This window comes from Camarhynchus parvulus, chromosome 21 (genome assembly GCF_901933205.1).
Source record: "Camarhynchus parvulus chromosome 21, STF_HiC, whole genome shotgun sequence".
In the NCBI taxonomy this organism is placed as follows: domain Eukaryota; kingdom Metazoa; phylum Chordata; class Aves; order Passeriformes; family Thraupidae; genus Camarhynchus; species Camarhynchus parvulus.
Window position 1 is genome coordinate 6,143,727 of NC_044591.1, and position 20,121 is coordinate 6,163,847.

Genomic DNA, 20,121 nt, shown 5'->3' on the forward strand with positions numbered 1-20,121 from the left:
GAGGGTGCTGGTGGCAGCTTGGGGCTGAGCAGGAGCCTCAGGCAGGGTGGGGGTGCTTCTTTTCCAAAGGGAGCAGCTAATTGTTAATTAGGAAGGAGTTTAATAAACCCATTGTGCTTAGGAACGAGTTTAACAAACCCATTGTGCTTAGGAACGAGTTTAACAAACCCATTGTTAATTAGGAAGGAGTTTAACAAACCCGCTGTGGGGGCAGCACACCCGTTAGAAAGTCTTTGCCTAGGTGTGTGTCCCTGGGTCACACCTGATGTGGCAGAGCCACTTGGGCCAGGAGCAGGCTGGAGTTTGTCACCTGTCAGGGATGTTTGGGGTCCCCAGAAAGCAGGATTGATCAGGGCAGGGATGTTTGGGATCCCCAGAAGCCAGGATTGATCAGGACAGGGATGTTTGGGATCTCCAGCAGCCAGGACCAACCACAACAGGGACTTTTTGGGATCCCCAGCAGCCAGGACCGACCACAACAGGGACTTTTTGGGATCCCCAGCAGCCAGGACCGACCACAACAGGGATTTTTGGGTGGCTTTTGCTCCAGAAGCACAGGGAGGGAAATGACTTTCCCCGAGCCAATGACAAAATCTCTCCTCAGTGCCTGAGCCCAGCTGAGACTGACCCAGCCTGGCTTGTGGGAGGGCTGGGAAAACTTCAGCTCCACAAAACTCCCTGAGACTCGTCCTCAAACTGTTCACTCGTGTTGTTTTATTCAGCTGTGACTTTACAAACGCTTTTGTTTTCTACAGTAGGCAGAGTAACCAGCTGCCTCCTCTCCGAGCTCTGCATTTCCACGGCAGAATCCACTTGTGAGCTCAGGGAGAAGTGGAAGGAGCTCAGGGCAGAGGATAAAGCAAAAGGTGCCTTCCTTGCCCTGCTGCTCCTTTGCATGAAGAGCCTGGCTTGTCAAATGTTTCATGTGTGTGGTTTAATTAAAAAAAAAAAATTTAAAAAAAATCTGCAATGCAATCTGTGCTCTAATTTGAGGACACCATTTAGTGATTTTAATTGTGTGACCGTATTTTGGTATTTTCAATACCCAGTAGTAGGTTAATGACTGTTCCTTGAAGAATGGAGTTTATATAACACCAGTCATTACATAAGAAGGCTGATTGTGGCCTGAGGAGCAGGAGGGAAACAAATTTGCAAAAATGCAAAACCCAGCAGCAGCAAACTCTGCTTTGGTCACTCTGAGAAGCCCAAAAAAAGGAACACCCGGCTTGTGGCAAGGAGAAACTCACCGTGAGGAAGGCAGGGGATGGAGGGGAGGCTCTGCAGGACACCGAGCTGCGCTGCCACGCATTTCCCACGTGCTGCTCCCTCCACCTCGCCCCGTTTGCTGTGAAAGGAACAACAACCAAACAAGCAAAAAGTTACCGCCTGGTCACCTTCCTTTTCTTTTCTTTCCAGTTTTCCACAGCAGCTCCTAAGCTGGACAGACCGATAGCACGGTGTGGAATAAACGGACCCTCAGCCTTAGGGACAGAGAGGGGACAAATCTCTCTGTGTCCCAGCCCTGCCGGGGTCCCTCCGCACCAGCCCGGCTTTTTCGCGGGGGGCCAAGCGAGGGAGGATTTTCCCAGGGAGGATTTTCCGAGGGAGCATTTCCAGCCGGGCTGGGATTCGCTCCTTCTCTCCCCTCTCCAGGCGGCTCCGCTGCCTCCCTTTAACCCGCGGGGCCGCGATCCCCGCTCGGTGCCGCCCCCGCCCCCCGCTCGGTGCCCGCGCCCCCCGCTCGGTGCCAGCGATCCCCGCTCGGTGCCCGCGCCCCCCGCTCGGTGCCCGCGATCCCCGCTCGGTGCCCGCGATCCCCGCTCGGTGCCCGCGCCCCCCGCTCGGTGCCCGCGATCCCCGCTCGGTGCCCGCGATCCCCGCTCGGTGCCCGCGCTCCCCGCTCGGTGCCAGCGATCCCCGCTCGGTGCCCGCGATCCCCGCTCGGTGCCCGCGCTCGGTGCGGGCGGAGGAGGCGCCGGGGGCAGCGCGGGGGAACGCGGGGCTCGCACCCCCGCCCGCCCCGCTCCCAGCGCGGACCCCCGGGCGCAGAGAGCTCGGGGAGGGGTCCCAGAGGGGCAAAGGGGGCCGGGGCCGACCCCGGGCGGAGGAAGGGCGGGGTGAGGATGGCGTGTGGCTCTGGAAACGCGGCCAAGCGCCGCTGCCGGGGCTCGGCGTGCGGCTGCGGGGCGGGGGGAGCCCCGCGGGGCCGGCCCGCAGAGCTGGAGCCGCCGCTCGCCATGAGCCGCTCCCGGAGCAGCGCCTCCCCACGTAGGTAAATGCCCGGGGTGGGGAGGGGGCGGCCGGCGCTGCCTTGGGCGCATCTTCCCCATCGCTGCATCCCGCATCCCTCCCCTGCATCCCGCATCCCTCCCCCGAGCGGGGCCGGCCCGGGGGCTGCCCGCGGGGACAGCGCAGCCCCGAGCCGGGAGGGCTTGTGGGGGCTGATTTTTTTTTTTGGGTGAGGGTGGTGAGGGTGGGCGCGGTGATTTGCGGGCTGGGGTATTTTTTTTTTTTTTTTTTTTTTAATCGCCTATTTTTATTTAGCAGCGCTCGGCAGCGGGGATGATTTTGGGGAGGGTCGGCGGGGAGGATGCGATGAGGCTCCCCCGGAGTGGGTGATTTTTTTGCAGCCTGCCTCCTCCTCCCCCAGCCTCTCCCCCCCACCCCGGCTTTGGCTGCCTCGCTTCCCAGTTGCTGCATGAAGGCTGTGCTTGCACCGGCGTGTGCCCGCTCCCGGAGCCGCGCACCCGCCGCCACCGCGGCCGGGGGGAGCCCGGGGCCGGAATTATTATTATTATTTTTATTTAAAAATTTTTTTTAAAAATATTTTTAAATTTTTTTTTTTTTTTACCTATCACACCCATCCTTAGAATTACAAAAACATAACGCGGGCAGGGCGCGGGAGCCCGCGGCATCCCCGGCACGGGGGAGCGCTCGGTGCGCGCTGTGCGCGGGGGGCTCCGCGCCGCCCCCGCCGCCCCCGCCGCACCGCAGCGTGCGGGCAGCGAGCGCGATGCGCCCCGCGCTCGGCGCTGCGGAATAGAGCGGCCGCCGCTCCGCGGGCTGCGGGCGCACGGACCCCACCGCTGGCCGTTCCCTCTTGATGTCCATGAATGCAAACACCATGATTTTCATGATCCTGGGCGCCTCTATCGTTATGGTAAGAGATTTTTTGCTTATCTCCCCTCCCCATCCGTGGTGTGTCCCCCCCCCTCCTCCTCCTCCTCTCCATCAGCACCGCCACCCCCCCGCCTCCTCTCCACCTTCCCCCCGCGCTGTCCCTGAGCCCGAGCACCTCTGGGTGTGTGTTTGTGCCCCTCCGCACACACGTCTTTTCCCCATGACTGCTTCGGTGCCCGGCAATCGAACTGGAGTGGATGTTTTACCCCAGCAGCCAGAGCTGACCCCGTGCCTCGCTTGTGCGCTCTTACAGGCAATAGCTTGCTTGATGGACATGAACGCCTTGCTGGACAGATTTCACAATTACATCCTACCGCACCTCCGAGGGGAGGACCGAGTTTGTCACTGCAACTGTGGAAGGTGAGTTCTACCTGCAGAGCATCCCCCCTGCCCGCCCTGCCCACCTGGCGAGGAGGTGACAGGGACAGGGTGGCAGCTGTGCCACCATTTCTGCATCCCGGCCGTGCCTCACCTTCTTCAGCCGCTCCTGCATGAGCAGGGTGAGGGGGGGGTGCTGTTTTGTTATGGGGTTTTTTTGTTTTGTTTTTTGTTTTTCTGGAAGAAGAGTTTTCCGTGGGCTCTGAGCGCGTTTCCCTTTGTGTACGGGCATTTGGGAGCCCCAGGGGAGTGAGAAACTTCGATTTCAGCGTTTGTCATTGTGGCTTTTGTCGCCGGCTGGGCCGTGCTGGTTCCCCAGCCTGTTTGTGCTCTGGCTGTTGCAGTTGGTGCTGGTTCTGTGGCTCAGGAATGGAACTGGGGCTTGGCCCTGTCCAGGCCGGGATGTGGACACCTAGGACAGTCACTTGGAGGCTTTGCAATCAATCTTTGATCAGATTTTCATTCCCTGTGGCTTTTCCTGCCGGACACAGCGCGCTGAGGAGTGCTGCCTCCGCCGTGCACAACTTTGTGCCTGGACAAACACCTTCCTCATCCTCCCAAACTGCATCTCTGTGCCTTGTCCCTGGAGTGCTCGGCTTGCGACTGGGATCTGCCTGCTCTGGAGGCTGCTCAGGCCCAGGGCTGAGCAGAATTATAAAAATATATAAATACTGGGGAGGTGAATTTTGGCCTGCTCTATGGGATTGTTCCTCCTGCTGCTGCTCTGGAGGCTGCTCAGGCCCAGGGCTGAACAGAATTATAGAAATATAAATATTGGGGAGGTGAATTTCGTCCTGATCTATGGGATTGTTCCTCGTGCTCCTCTGGACTATGCTCAGGCCCAGGGCTGAACTGAATTATAAAAAAATATACATGGAGAGGTGAATTTTGCCCTTCTGTGTGGGACTGCTCCTGGTGCTGCTCAGGGCTGACAAGTATTATAAATATATATGTATATATATATACCGGGGAGGTGAATTTTGCCCTGTTCTGAGGGACTGCTCCTCATGCTGCTCTGGACTCTGCTCAGGCCCAGAATTATAAAAATTTATCTATGGGGAGGTGAATTTTGCCCTTTTCTGTAGCACTGTTCCTGGCGCTGCTCTGGGTTCTGTTCAGGCCCAGGGCTGAACAGAATTATAAATATCTATAAATTGGGGAGGTGAATTTTGTCCTGCTCTGTGGGACTGTTCATTGTGCTGCTCTGGACTCTGTTCAGGCCCAGAATTATAAAAAAATATATATGGGGAGGTGAATTTTGCTCTTCTCTGTAGGACTGGTTGTAGTTCCTGTAGCTCCTGGTGCTGCTCTGGAGGCTGCTCAGGCCCAGGGCTGGACAGAATTATAAAAATATAAATACTGGGGAGGTGAATTTTGGCCTTCTGTGTGGGACTGCTCCTCATGTTGCTCTGGACTCTGCTCAGGCCCAGAATTATAAAAATATATATATGGGGAGGTGAATTTTGACCTTGTCTGTAGCACTGTTCCTGGCGCTGCTCTGAGTCTGTTCAGGCCCAGGGCTGGACAAAATTATAAAAATATAAACAGTGGGGAGGTGAATTTGGTCCCGTTCTGAGGGACTGCTCCTGGTGCTGCTCTGGACCCTGCTCAGGCCCAGGAGCAGCCGGGCCTGGGATGTGGCAGCACCCTCAGCTCCTGGGGCAGCTCCTCTCAAGGCAAATTTCAAAGGCAAAACACTTCCAGAGTGTGTCCCACTTGGTTTTGGCAAGGATTTGCTTTTTCTGAGCTGTTTTTGGGGTTTTTAATTGATGTTTTTCCCTAGTTTTGAGAGTTTTCCTCTGCCTCTCCCACCAGTTTCTCTGTGACTGGTCCCAGCTCGTGCCAGCGCAGGTGGGAAGGAGCTGCGGGGATGTTTGGAGTGGCTGGGCAGGGTCAGGGCGCTCTGAGTGTCCCCAGGTGCCAGGGTCCCCCCCTGAGCCCCCTCTGTGCCTGCAGAGCTGCTCTGGGGGCAGATAAACCGGCCCTGGCACTGCCCACACCCACCCCGGGCTCATTTCATTCAGAGGGCACAAAAACCCTCCCAGACTGCCCAGACTGGATGGGAGAGGAGGCAAAAATCAGAGTTTATCCTTTGCCCCAGGCGTGTGGGAGCAGAGGCTCCTCTGCCAGGAGAGGCAGCTCAGGGGGCTCTGAGAGCCGGCTGGGAGCTGCTCCTCGCTGAGCGGGGGATCCCAAACCCTCTCTGGGCTCTGCCACCTCCTTTTCCTGCCCTGCTGTCCCCCTGGAGATCCCAAACACCTCGCTGGGCTCTCCCACCTTCTGCTGAGCTTTTTCCTGCCTTGTTGCCCCCCTGACAGGACCAGGAAATCCCAAATCCTCCCTGGGCTCTGCCACCCTCATGTTGAGCTCTGCCCTGCCCTGGTGCCCCCCTGGTCCTACCAGGAGATCCCAAATCCTCTCTGGGCTCTGCCACCTTGTCCTGAGCTCTGCCCTGTCCTGTCCTGGCAGGACCAGGAGGTCCCAAACCCTTCCCTGGGCTCTGCCACCTCCTTTTCCTGCCCTGCTGTCCCCCTGGCACCACCAGGAGATCCCAAACCCCTCTCTGGGCTCTGCCACCCTGTGCTGAGCTTTGTCCTGCCCTACTGCCCCCCTGGCAGGACCAGGAGGTCCCCAAACCCCTCTCTGGGCTCTGCCACCCTCACATTGAGCTTTGTCCTGCCCTTCTGCCCCCCTGGCACCACCAGGAGATCCCAAACCTCTCTCTGGGCTCTGCCACCTTGTGCTGAGCTTTTTCCTGCCTTGTTGCCCCCCTGGCAGGACCAGGAGGTCCCCAAAGCCCCCCTGATCTCTGCTGCCTTGTGCTGGGCTCTGTCCTGCCCTGGTGCCCCCCTGATCCTGCCAGGAGATCCTAAATCCCCTTTGGGCTGTGCCACCTCGTCCTGAGCTCTGCCCTGACCTGCCCTGGCAGCACCAGGAGATCCCAAACCCTTCCCTGGCCTGTGCCACCCTCATGCTGAGCCCTGCCCTGCCCTGCTGCCCGCCTGGCAGCTTTGGAACGCTCTGGTTTCCAGGCTGTGCCCTCTGAGAGCTGCCCAGGAGCCCCGAGCCCAGCCCTGGGCCGGGAGCAGCTCCCCCAGGCCGGGCTTGATGGAGAAAAAGGAACGGAATTTGCCAACAAGCAGAGGGAGTCCTGGCGGGAGGAGGGAGAAATGCGGGGAAAATCAGGAAATGTGGCACAAACGGGAGGGAAGGAGGAATTGGGATGGGTGGATGGAGATGGATGTGCTGGGCTGAGCCGCTGCCATTATTGATCTCCCTGGGTCACTGTGCCAGGCAGACCCAATAACTCAGGCAGAAACCTTTGCCATCCTCTCCTCTCCTTCCCCAGGGTGCCAGGGAGGGCCCAGCGTGGGTGGGACTGTCCTGCAGCCGGGCTGGGTGTGGGTCCAGGCCCTGGAGGGGCTGTGTGCCAGCTGTGCCAGCTGTGCCAGCTGTGCCAGGGGTGCGGGAGGGCATCCCCAGCTGGGAAAACCCTGCTGAGCCCTGCCAGGGTGCCCTGGCTCCATCCTCAGCCTGGATGCCCACTGGTTTTAAGCATTGGGTGCCAGGATGGGCACAAGGGGTGCTGAACATTATTTTTTTGCAGTGTTTTTAGGAATTAGCATTATTTTTGCAGTGTTTTAAGCATCGCGTTTGCAGCTGCTGGGAAGGACCAAGACAGTGGGGAAGGGAAGCAGCTCCAGGCCCAGGTGCTGCTGGAGGCTGAGCCCACCCTCAGCCTGCCCTGGGCTGGAATTTCTGTCCCTGGGATTCCTGTCCCTCAATTTCTGCCCCTCCCTGCCCCTCAATTTCTGCCCCCCAATTTCTGCCCCTCAATTTCTGCCCCTCAATTTCTGCCCCTCAATTTCTGCCCCCCAATTTCTGCCCCTCAGTTTCTGGCCCCTGTGGAAGCTCCAGCACAGCCAGGGTGGGCACAGCTCGGGGCGTCCTGCGGTGCCCTCCTGGGGCTCAGGGGTGCTGGGGCTGTTCGCTGTCAGTTCATGCCAGGAGGGATGTTTTGGGAGGTAATTTTGAAGTCTGTGGTGTCAGGAGGGAGCTGTGCTGTGTTGGTGCTCTCAGGGGTCCCAGGACGAGGGGAGAGGTGAGAATCTGACTCCATGTTTCAGAAGGCTGATTTTTTATTTTATATATTTATGTTTTTATTATAGTTATTAGATATTTATATAAATTAAATATTTATATATTTATGATATACATTATATTTATGATATACATTATATTTATAATATACATTATATTTATGATATACATTATATTTATGATATATATTATATTAAAAGAAAATTATAAATTAAAACTATACTGAAACAGTAGAAGAAAGGATTTCATCAGAAGGCTTGAAAGGAATAGAAAGGAATGATAATAAAATCTTGTGACTCTCAGAGAGTCCAAGACAGCCGGACTGTGATTGGCCATTAATTAGAAACAACCACATGAGACCAATCACAGATTCACCTGTTGCATCCCACAGCAGCAGATAATTATTGCTTTTCTTTTCCTTTGAGGCTTCTCAGCTTTTCAGGAGAAAAAAAATCCTGGCAAAAGGGATTATTGAGAAAATATCATGGTGACACTGTGGCACCCGTGCTTCCCCACGTGTGTTTGATGGGGAGGTTAACACAGCTGAACTCTCCAATTTTAAATTAGCAATAGAAATGATAACCCTAAAATGAAAACCCTAAAATGATAACGCTAACCCTAAACTTACTCCAATAATATTAACAAAACTACAAGAGGAGGACACAACTCATCAAAGATCCCATTTGCAGTTGGTGACCACCCAAAGATTATGGGTGCTGATTTGCATTTTGTTTGATTCTTTGCAGATTTTGGTGATTTCTTTTGTATCTTTGGGCAGAGCTGGAGCGGCTGCCCTGGCCTGGGGGGAGCTGGGGCTGCTGCAGCTGCCCAGGTGCCCAAATTTGCAGATTTTTGGGGTGGTCTGAGCCTCTGTTTGCAGCCTGAGCGAGCCTGGGCTGGGCAAGCTCTGGTCCCTGCTCTGGTGCTGAGCTGGGAGTTCCCCCAGGCTCTGAGAGGTGACAAAAATGTGTCACCTGAGCATGTGAGGTGTCACCTGAGCATGTGAGGTGTCACCACCGGGCTGGGCTGGGTTTTCCCCTCCAGAGCAGCAGGGAAAGGAGGGGCAGAGCTGGCAGCACCCCCAGGGCATGGGGGAGTCCCCGGGGCTGGGGAAGGGGAGCTGGGCTGGGCTGGGCTGGGGGGAGCAGCACAGAGCCTGGGGTGGCACCTGGGCACGGCTGGGGGTGACAGGGACAGCTCCTGGGGCACACCTGCCTCAGGAAGGGGTGGCAGGGACAGGTGACAGCCAGGGCTGACAATCAGGGGTGACAGCCACGCTCCCTGCAGGGATGTGACAGCCAGCGCTCCCCTGCGGGCGATGTGGACTCCAGGCTGTCCCAAACCCCCGTGCCAGGTTGTGCAAACCCCCGTGCCAGGCTGTCCCAAACCCCCGTGCCAGGTTGTACAAACCCCGTGCCACGCTTTCCAAACCCCAGGCTGTCCCAAATCGTCGCCTCCCCCCAGCCCGGCCCGGATCAGCCCCAAAGCCCGGGCAGGGGTGCTCCGGCCGGGATGTGGCCGCTGCGGGAGCTGCGCCGCGATGTCACTGTCACCTGCCCGGGAGGGAGCGGGGCTGGGCATCCGCGCCTCCCCATCCCTGTCACTGCGCCTGTCCCTGTCCCCATCCTTGTTCCCATCCCTGTCCCCCATTCCTGTTGCTATCCCCATCCCTGTCCTCATCCTTGTCCTGATCCTTGTCCCCCTTCCCTGTCCCTATCCCAATCCCTGTCCCTGTCCCCCATCCCTGTCCCCCATCCCCATCCTTGTCCCCGTCCCTGTCCCCGTCCCCATCCCTGTCGCTGTCCCCGTCCCTGTCCCCATTGCTGTCCCCTTCCTGTCTCTGTCCCCATTCCCGTCCCCATCCCTGTGCCTGTCCCTGTTCCATTCCTGTCTCTCTCCTTGTCCCTGTCCCCATCCTTGTCCCTGTCCCCCATCCCCATCCTTGTCCCCGTTGCTGTCCCTGTCCCCATCCCTGTCCCCTGTGCCTGTCCCTGTTCCATTCCTGTCTCTCTCCTTATCCCTGTCCCCATCCTTGTCCCCTGACTCCGCCCCTCTCCCCCATCCCCATCCCTGTCCCTGTCCCCATCCCTGTCCCCATCTCTGTCCCCTCCCTGTCCCCTCCCCGTGGCTGTCCCCGTGTCCCAGCCCCGCTGTCTCTCCGCGCCGTGGCTGCAGCAGCAGCAGCGCTGGTGGCGCTCACCCAAGGTCACCGCAGGGGACAATAGCGCTGGGGACAGAGCCCGAGCCTCCCGTGTGGCACAGCCTGGCCTGGGGACGCCGGGCAGACACACGGACCGTCTGTCTGTCTGTCTGTCTGTCTGTCTGTCTGTGTGTCTGTCTGTCTGTCTGTCACCCGAGCCGGAGAGCAGAGCAGAGCCAGCCCCGCCGGGAGCTCCTGGCCCAGCTGGGCTGGGATTTCTGTCCCCCAATTTCTGTCCCCCAATTTTTGTCCCCCAATTTCTGTCCTTCAATTTCTGTCCCTGGCATTTCTGTCCCACAATTTCTGTCCCTGGGATTTTTTGTCCTGCAATTTCTGTCCCCTGTGGAAGCTCCAGCACAGCCGGGGTGGGCACAGCTCGGGGATATTTTGTGATACCCTCAAGCTGGGCACAGCTCCTGGGGTCCCCCAAGGGTGGGCACAGCTGAGGACAAGAGGTGGCACAGGGTAACGTGCCAGCAGCTGGGGCTGCTCAGGAATTGCCCTCAGGGATTGTTTGGTTCCTCCTTCTCTTGTAAATAATCACGGGCAGGAGCTGGGGCATGTGTGGCACCTCTGTCATGGGGATTTGGGGACAGTGGGACGTGGGAGATGTGGGCAGGAATTTGGGAAATCGTGGACAATGGGACATGTGTGTGCAGGGATTTGGGGACAGTGGGACATGCGTGTGCAGGGATTTGGGGACAGTGGGACATGTGTGCAGGGATTTGGGGACAGTGGCACACGGGCAGTGCTTGCCTGTGCCCATGGCACCCCTCCCATTCCTTTTGGGGTCCCCTCTCCCCCCTGCCCGGATTTCCCAGTGCTCGAGGAGGGACAATCCCAGTTCCCAACTGGGCAGCAGCGGGAGCAGAGCTGCCACCAGAGCTGCCACCCCCTGTCCCCTTTCCCGGGTGACAATGGGGGCTGGCGGGGCTGGTGCCACCCTGGAGCCGGTGCCAGCCCCGCGAGGGCACGGCTGGCAGGAATTGCCCTCGGGGGCTGTTTTGGGAAGGTTCTTGGAGTGCAGCTTTGTTTGTGTCAATATTTGGACGTTTCTCAGGCGTGATTATGGAGCAACCTGAGCCTCATGAATATTCAGAGGCCTCGGGCGACTGCCGAGCTCTGCTCTGTGTGACAGGGACAGGGACACCGGGCTGGGGACACTGGGCATGGCTGGCACAGCCCGAACTGGGGGCACTGGAGGTGCCAAGGGCTGTGCTGGTGCAGGGCACCTGGGGCTGGACATCACCTGGATGGGTTTGTGCTCACACCTGGGCAGGGACAGTTTTGGGGTTTTTATTTATTTTTTTTTTCTGGGTTGTTTTTTTTTTTTTTAATTTTTAATTTTTAATTTTTAATTTTTATTTCTTTTTTTTTGTTTGGTTTTGTGGGGTTTGGGTGTTTATTTACCATTATTTAATTTAAAATGTATAAATAATGATAATTATAATGATAATAATAACAATAATAATATAGCCATTATAGCCAATGTGGATAAAAGGCCTAGGCTCAGGGATTTTCGTGCTTTCCCTCCTTTTCATGATTCCCTCTCTGCTGGCAGCAGCACAGAGAGCCAGGCCAGCCCTTCTGCTGCTGGGGACGGTGAGAGAAAAACCAAAAATAAGAATTTCCACTGATTTTTGCCCCTTTTTAACCCAATTTTTGGCCAGGCACCTTGTGCACTACTTGTGCTTTTCCCTTTTTTTTTTGTGCTTTCTCCTTTTTCATGCTTTCCTCTCTGCTGGCAGCACAAAGAGCCAGGGCAGCCCTTGTGCTGCTGGGGATGGTGGGAGAAACAGGGAGAAAAAACCAAAATAACAATTTCCATTAATTTTTTCCCCTTTCTGCCCTGTTTTTGCCCGTTTTTGCCCAGGCACCACGCGCACTACATCATCCTGTACATTGTTCCTTCCCTCCTTTTTCATGCTTTCCTTTCTGCTGGCGCAGAAAGCCAGGGCAGCCCTTGTACTGCTGGGGACGGTGGGAGAAACAGGGAGAAAAACCAAAAGAGGAGTTTTCACTGATTTTTGCCGTTTTGCCCCCGTTTTTGCCCAGGCACCACGTGCACTACGTGATCCCCTACGACGGGGACCAGTCGGTGGTGGACTCCTCGGAGAATTACTTTGTGACCGACAATGTGACCAAGCAGGAGATCGACCTCATGCTGGGGCTGCTGCTGGGCTTCTGCATCAGCTGGTTCCTGGTGTGGATGGACGGCGTCCTGCACTACGCCGTGCGCGCCTGGCGCGCCAGCCGCCGATACGGTACGCTGCTCTTCAGCCTCAGCTGCCTCCTCTTCATCGTCGTCGTCGTCTTCATCTTCTGCTCCTCCTCCTCCTCGTCGTCACCTTCATCATCCTCCTCCTCATCTTATCTTCCTACTCAACTTCATTGTCTTCATCAGCTTCATCATCCTCCTCTTCTTCTCCTCTTCCTCATCTTCCTTCTCATCATCATCATCTTCTCACCTTCACCATCTTCACATCTTCATCATCTTCTTCATCTTCTCATCTTCACCATCTTCATCATCTTCATCATCTTCATCATCTTCATCATCTTCTCATCTTCACCATCTTCATCATCTTCTCATCTTCACCATCTTCACCATCTTCACCATCTTCATCATCTTCTTCATCTTCTCATCTTCACCATCTTCTTCATCTTCTTCATATTCTCATCTTCAACAGCTTCATCATCTTTCTCCTCATTTCATCATCTCATCTTCATCAGCTTCATCATGTTCACCATCTTCACCCTCTTCATCATCTTCTCATCTTCCTCCTCATCTTCTCCTTTTCCTCCTCATCTTCTCCTCTTCATATTCTCCCCTTCCTCCTCATTTTCATCATCTTCATCATCTTCTCATCTTCATCATCTGCCTCATCTCATCATCCTCATCAGCTTCTCATTTTCCTCTTCCTCTTCCTTGGGATTTTCTCCTCTTCCTCCTCATCCTCCTCATCCTCCTCATCATCTTCTCCTCCTCTTCTTCTCCTCTTCCTCCTCTTCATCATCTTTATCATCTTCCTCCTCATCTCCTCCTCTTCCTCCTCATCTTCCTCATCTTCTCCTCATCTTCTCCTTCTCCCTTTCCTCATCTTCCTCCTTTTCATCTTCTCCTCTTCCTCATCTTCCTCCTGACCTTCTCCTCCTCCTCCTCCTCCTTCTTTTCCTCCTCCTCCTCTTCTCCTTTTCCTCCTCCATTATTCCCATTTCCATTTCCATTATTTCCATTATTTCCATTATTTCCATTATTTCCATTATTTCCATTATTTCCATTACTTCCATTATTTCCATTCCCATTCCCATCCCCACCCCTCACCCCCGGCCAGATGTGGAGAGGTTTTTATTCCCTCGTGCCACCAAAACCAAAAACCCTTGGGCAGAGCTGCCAGGTTTGGAGCAGAAAAATCTCAAATTAACCCTGAGAAGGACCAGCAGACCCTTCGGAGCCTCCTCTGCCCCATTCCCCCCTCAGCCCAGGGGTTTTTGTATTTGGAGGAGATAAAAACGACAGGAAAATCAGGGAATGACCGGAAATTCCCTCCAAAAGTGCCAAAAAAATCTCCATTTCTCCAACTCCTGACTGATGGTGCTGCTAAACCCAGCTCAGGGAAGGAGCAGCAGGAAGATTTATCTGCAGGCCCATAAGAAATCCTAATTAGAAACGCGGAGTCTCTTTCTAAAAACTCAGATAAAAACGAAATTAATTTCCCATTAATCTTCCCAAACCCCCAGCAGGCTCCAGGAGCCGTTTCTGAGCTGGGATTCTGATTTTCCCGGGAGATTTCAGCCTCTGAGAAGCAATTCTGGGGCTGTGACTCCTGATTGCATCCGAGATCAGAGCAGGGCTGAGCTCTCCTTGAGCTGGGATCACCTGCCCCTAGTGAAGGGAGGCTTTTATTTTTAGTAATTCATTTAGTGGTTCATTTTTAGTAATTATTTAGTGTTTTTTAGTTTTAGTAATTAATTTCGTATTTTATTTTTAGTAATTATTTGGTATTTTTTTATTTTTAGTAATTAATGTAGTAGTTTATTTTTAGCAATTATTTCATATGTATTTATTTTTAGTAACTATTTTAGTACTTTGGTAATTATTTAGTATTTTTTATTTTTAGTAATGATTTAGTAGTTTATTTTAGTAGTTTATTTAGCAATTTAGTAGCAGTTTATTTTTAGTAATTATTTAGTATTTTTTTATTTTTAGTAAATAATCTAGTATTTTATATTTAGTAAGTACTTAGTATTTTTTATTTTTAGCAATGAATTTCATATTTTATATTTAGTAACTATTTAGTATTTGAAACTTGTATTAATTACTATAGTTATTATAATTATTAATATAAAATAATATAGTATAAAAATATTAATTATTATAAATATTATTATGAAGTATTACTATTATATATACATTATATATAGTATTATATAATATACAATATTTATTATATTATATTATATTATATTATATTATATTATATTATATTATATTATATTATATTATATTATATTATATTATATATATTTAATATATAATTATATAATATTTATATATGTTATATTATACATAAAGGTATAAATTATAAATTGCCTATTAGTATAAATATTATTACAAATTATTATTAAAAAATATCATATGAGAGATAAAATATTACTTATTATACATTTTCAATTATTACTAATATACAAAATATTAATTATCATAAATTATTAATTATGATAAATATTAGAAAATATAAACTTATCCTCTAGTCAAGGTGTAGAATGAATTCTCAAGCTGGGAGAATTCCCCCAGGGTGACCAGGAGGAGGGAGGAGAAGCACCAGAGCTGCCCTGGCCGTGCTGGCACGGGGACAAGGAGCTGGGCTGGGGACATGGGGACACACAGAGAGCCCTGGGGACACACAGAGAGCCCTGGGGACACAGAGCTTTGGGGGACACAGAGCTTTGGGGACACAGCCCTGGGGGGACACCCAGAGCCCTGATGGGTGACAGAACCTGACCCTGGTGGGTGACAGAACCTGACCCTGGTGGGTGACAGAGCCTGGTGGGTGACAGACGCTGACCCTGGTGGGTGACAGACGCTGACCCTGGCGGTGACAGAGGCTGACCCTGGTGGGTGACAGAGGCTGACCCTGGTGGGTGACAGAGGCTGACCCTGGTGGGTGACAGACGCTGACCCTGGCGGTGACAGAGGCTGACCCTGGTGGGTGACAGACGCTGACCCTGGTGGGTGACAGAGCCTGACCCTGGTGGGTGACAGAACCTGACCCTGGTGGGTGACAGAGCCTGGTGGGTGACAGACGCTGACCCTGGTGGGTGACAGAGGCTGACCCTGGTGGGTGACAGAGGCTGACCCTGCCGTCCCTCCCTGCAGACACGCCCTGGTGGTGGATCCCCAGGCTGTGTAAGCTGAAGGAGCTGCGCAAGCGCCACCCGCGGCAGTACGAGGAGCCCACGGGGAACATGGTGCACATCAAACAGAAGCTCTACCACAACGGGCACCCCAGCCCCCGGCACCTGTGAGGGACTGCAGCGCCTCGGAACCGCACACGGGACTCCTCCTCCTCACGGGATGGCCTCGGCGCTGCTGCCAGGCCAGCTGGGGACACGGATTGTCGGGATTTGGTCGGGATGTCCACGGGTGGACACGCCGCCATGCACAACCAGAGCCGGTGCTGGGCGCTCTGCAGCCAAGGCTTTGCACTGTGTTCCACATTTTATTGTCAGACTGGTGTAAATATGTAAAAAAAAGCAGACAAACAACAACAACAACAACAACAACAAAAAGATTTGCATTATAATTTCAACCCTCATCTCATTTTCCTGGCTGTCCTGCACACCCATCCTGCTGGGAAATGGTGGCTGAGGGGATGGAGGTGGGACAGCAGCAAGAAGATGCAAAGTGTCTCCTCCAGGAGCTCCAGCCCCACACAATTACTTTGCTCCTTTGGCTGCTCTGAGCCTCCCATGGCTACACGGGCCTGGCTGGTCACAGGTTTGGACGGGGGAAGGCACAGTGTCCCCTTTTTGGGGCTTTTGGGTTGTTTTTTTTGCTTTGTTTCACAGGTTTCACAGTGTCCCCTTTTTGGGGTTTTTGTTTTGTTTTTTTTTTTTTGTTTTGCTTCACATGTTTGGATGGGGGAAGGCACAGTGTCCCCTTTTTGGGGTTTTGGGTTTTTTGGTTCACATGTTTGGATGGGGGAAGGCACAGTGTCCCCTTTTTGGGGTTTTGGGTTTTTTGGTTCACATGTTTGGATGGGGGAAGGCACAGTGTCCCCTTTTTGGGGTTTTGGGTTTTTTGGTTCACATGTTTGGATGGGGGAAGGCACAGTGTCCCCTTTTTGGGGTTTTTGGGTTGGTTTTTTTTCTTTGGTTCACGTTCTGGAGTTGCTGTGGGAGAAGGAAGGGCTGGGGATGGGTCAGGGGTTTGTGTTTGTATTGCTGCCCTCTGAACCTGCCTTAAGCACCCCCACCTGAGAGCCAGCGGACAGGGGCTGGCTTTGGTGGCACCTTTGGTGGTGGCACTTTTGGTGGTGGCGCCTTTGATGGCATTTGGTGACACCTTTGGAGGTGACACCTTTGGAGGTGGCACCTTTGGTGGCACTTTTGGTGGTGACACCTTTGGAGGTGGCACCTTTGGTGGTGGCACCTTTGGTGGCACTTTCGGTGGTGACACCTTTGGAGGTGGCACCTTTGATAGTGGCACCTTTGGTGGCACTTTTGGTGGTGACACCTTTGGAGGTGGCACCTTTGATGGTGGCACCTTTGGTGGTGGCACCTTTGGTGGTGGCACCTTTGGTGGCACTTTCGGTGGTGACACCTTTGGAGGTGGCACCTTTGATAGTGGCACCTTTGGTGGCACTTTCGGTGGTGACACCTTTGGAGGTGGCACCTTTTGGCACCTTTGGTGGCACTCGGTGGTGACACCTTTGGAGGTGGCACCTTTGATAGTGGCACCTTTGGTGGCACTTTTGGTGGTGACACCTTTGGAGGTGGCACCTTTGATGGTGGCACCTTTGGTGGTCGCACCTTTGGTGGCACTTTCGGTGGTGACACCTTTGGAGGTGGCACCTTTGATAGTGGCACCTTTGGTGGCACCTTTGGTGGTGGCACCTTTGGTGGTGGGGAAAAAAGGAGCTGCTCGGCCTCTCTTCCTGCAGGGTGAGCCTGGTTAAAACACTCCAAAACCCCAAAACCCCAAAAAGCAGCACAGAGGGGGCCCTGAGCAGGGTGAGCCTGGTTCAAACATCCCAAAACATCAAAACCCCAAAAGGCAGCAAGAGGGGGTCCTAAGCAGGGTGAGCTTGGTTAAAACACCCCAAAAAACTGGTTAAAACACCCCAAAACCCCAAAGAGCAGCACAAAGGGAGCCCTGAGCAGGGTGAGCCTGGTTAAAACACCCCAAAACCCCAAAATGCAGCAAGAAGGGGCTCTGATCAGGGTGAACCTGTTTAAAACACCCCTAAAGCCTGGTTAAAACACCCCAAAACCCCAAAGAACAGCAAGAGAGTCCCTGAGCAGCCTCACTCCTGCTGCACCCCCTTCTTGTGGGGCTGGGCTTTGGGGACACACAGACACCCAGACCAAAACCCCAAAACCACAAACACCCAGAGCAAAACCCCAACACCACAGACACCCAGACCAAACTCCTCCCCAAACACCCCAAACGTCCCCAAAGTTGATCCAAACTGTGAGGAAGCTCCGAAGTGGTTTTGTGGTGCTGCTCCTGTGTGGGTTTTGAGGTCTGATCTTTTGGGATCAAGGCTCTGGAGGCCGTGTCCCCACCCCAAAACCTCCTTTAGGGCCAGCAGAGGGGCCTGCAGGAGCTGGGGGGTTTTGGGGTGTTTCGTGCTCTCCTGGGATTTGTGAGCAGGGATGAAGGAGGGAAATGCCATCCCCAGGAATCTGAGAACCCTCGATATTTCTCCCTATTTCATCATTTTGTATCCAGTGGGGTGGTGCAGAAAAAAGGGGGAAAAACCCAAAACTAAAGGATGCTGAGCATTGCCAGAAAAATCTCTTTTTTTTTTTTCCCATGGATTCCATGACACTCTCAGCGGCCTCCTGCTGTTTGATGGCAGGGAAAAGGAAACCACAGCTCCTGCTCTTCCCTCCCTGATCCACTTTCTGTGTTTTGGGGTCATTTTTTAGATTTCCTATACCCAGTTCAGTTAATTACAAGCCCCCAAAACTGCCCAAATATTCCCATTTTTCTGCCATTCCTACTTTTGCTATTCCCTAGTGCCTCTTGTCTTGGAGCCCCAGGTTTTTTCTGGACCTCAATAATTGCCTGGTCCATATTTGTGTCTGGCTGTCTGTCTGTCTGTCTGTCTGTCATTCGTGGCTGTGATGTCCAAAATTCCTTAGGATCTAAGGAATGACTTTTCCTTGAGCAGTCATCAACAAGTGGGGACAGCATTTTGTAGGGGAGAAAATTCCATTGGGATAAGGACAAAATATTGAGTCCCTGGGACTGGTTATGTAAAAAAAAAAGGGGGAGAAAAAAGCACTTTAAATCAGATTTTCCACTGACTAAATTCAGACTGAATGTACAGCCTGGCTTTGCCCTGCTCTAGCAGCTGAGCTTGGTTGAAATATTAAAAATTTAAGCAGAAATATTAAAAATTAGGCAGCTGGAAAGGGTGAGGTGATGGCTGACACCTGTTAGGTTTGATCTGGCTGGTCCATGGCAAAGTTCCATAAAAAACTGAGGATCTGGAAGAGAGGGGGGGAAAAATTTCTACATAATAAAAATGTTCCTGTTGTATAAAAGGAGATTTTGAAAAAAAGCTCCTTCCTCTCCTCTGCTTCCCATGACAAGAGGGAAATAGAGAGGAAGGAGAGGAGAGGAACAAGAGAAGGAAGCAGAGGGGAGGAAGAAGAGGAGAGGAAGTAAAGGAGAGAAAGGAGAGGAAGAAGAGAGGAAGGAGAGGAAGAAGAGGAGAGGGAAGCAGAGGAGAGGAAGGAGAGGAAGAAGAGGAGAGGAAGGAGAGGAAGAAGATGAGAAGGAAGCAAAGGAGAGGAAGAAGACAAGAGGGAAGGAGAGGAGAGGAAGAAAAGAAGGGAGAAGGAAGCAGAAAGATGGAGAGGAAGAGGAGAGGGAAGTATAGGAGAGGAAGAAGAGGAGAGAGAAGGAGAGGAGAGGAAGAAGAGGAAAGGGAAGCACAGAAGGAAGCAGAGAAGGAAGGGGAGGAGAGGAAGAAAAGAAGGGAGAAGGAAGCAGAAAGAAGGAGAGGAAGAGGGAAGTAAAGGAGAGGAAGCAGAGGAGAGGGAAGCAGAGAAAAGGGAAGCAGAGGAGAGGAAGAAGAGGAGAGGGAAGTAAAGGAGAGGAAGCAGGGGAGAGGGAAGATGCAGCAGAGCCAGCAGGAGCTGCCCACCCCAGCTGGGCTGTGGGGCCCTGCTGTGTGTCCGTGTGTCCTGAGCTCTGTCTGTGTGTCACTCTGTCCCCTGCATGGACCTGTCCCCCCTCTGGCACCCCCATTCCTGTTCCCCAGGGGTTCCCAGCCCCTCCTGGCTCTCCCAGCAGGGTGGGCCCAGGCCCTGCTCTCACCCTGGGGAGGATTTTCACTCCTGGAACACCAGGACAGAGCCTGCAGTGCTGCTTGCCCTGATTTTCATCCTTTTTTTTCCTTTTTTCCTGCACCCAAACCACTTCTGCATGCATCAGGCAGGGAGAGGCACAGCCCAGACCACCAGAGAGATCAAACTCTGCTCTGGGTCTATCACAGAATCATCTCTACTGTGGTTGAAAAGCAATAATGGCTAATTTTTATTTTTATTTTTATTAAATAAAACTTGCACAGGCAGATTTCAGCCAGGGCTTTGTGCTCTCCAGCCTGTGCTGAAGGGAGCAGCTGAAGGTGCAGAGAGCTTGGGCTGGGGGAGGCAATAGAAAAAAAGCACACTGTGATTTCCTTTGGGTCAACAAGTGAGTGTATTTCAGCCATTCCTTCCCTTTCAAGAAGATGTTTGTATCATAGAGAACCAGTTCAGCTCCTGGAACTAAGCCCATCCTTTGCTGTTTGTCAGTAAAATAGTTTTTTGCATGTTTTGCATCTGAGTGGTTTTTCTTTTCCCAACCCTTTGAACTCAGTAATTCCCTCTGGGGCACCCCAGAGCAGCAGCTCCCCAGTTTTTGGGCAGGGGGGTGACAGGAGGAGGTGCAAAAAGGCTGGGAAGGTGTGGGGAGAGCTCTCCTGACCTCTGAGGAAAGGTTGGGGAATTCCCCCAGGTTCTGGGACAGATTTTTGGCTCCTGCT

General features: G+C 52.9%; 1 protein-coding gene across 3 annotated transcripts; it reads left to right on the forward strand.

Annotated features, from left to right (window-relative positions):
• The first annotated feature begins 2,149 nt into the window (after nucleotides 1–2,149).
• Nucleotides 2,150–15,568, forward strand: TMEM240 (transmembrane protein 240). Of its 3 annotated transcripts, none has more exons than XM_030963926.1 (4): nucleotides 2,150–2,272; nucleotides 3,434–3,540; nucleotides 11,915–12,123; nucleotides 15,237–15,568. In XM_030963926.1, exons 2-4 carry the CDS (start codon nucleotides 3,449–3,451, stop codon nucleotides 15,383–15,385), a joined length of 450 nt encoding a protein of 149 aa, XP_030819786.1. In that variant the 5' UTR covers nucleotides 2,150–2,272; nucleotides 3,434–3,448; the 3' UTR covers nucleotides 15,386–15,568. The 3 variants fall into 3 exon arrangements, with proteins under 3 accessions (XP_030819786.1, XP_030819785.1, XP_030819784.1); XM_030963925.1 differs by lacking the exon at nucleotides 2,150–2,272 and adding an exon at nucleotides 3,104–3,160; XM_030963924.1 differs by lacking the exon at nucleotides 2,150–2,272 and having other exon boundaries at nucleotides 3,341–3,540.
• The last annotated feature ends 4,553 nt before the right edge of the window (nucleotides 15,569–20,121 follow it).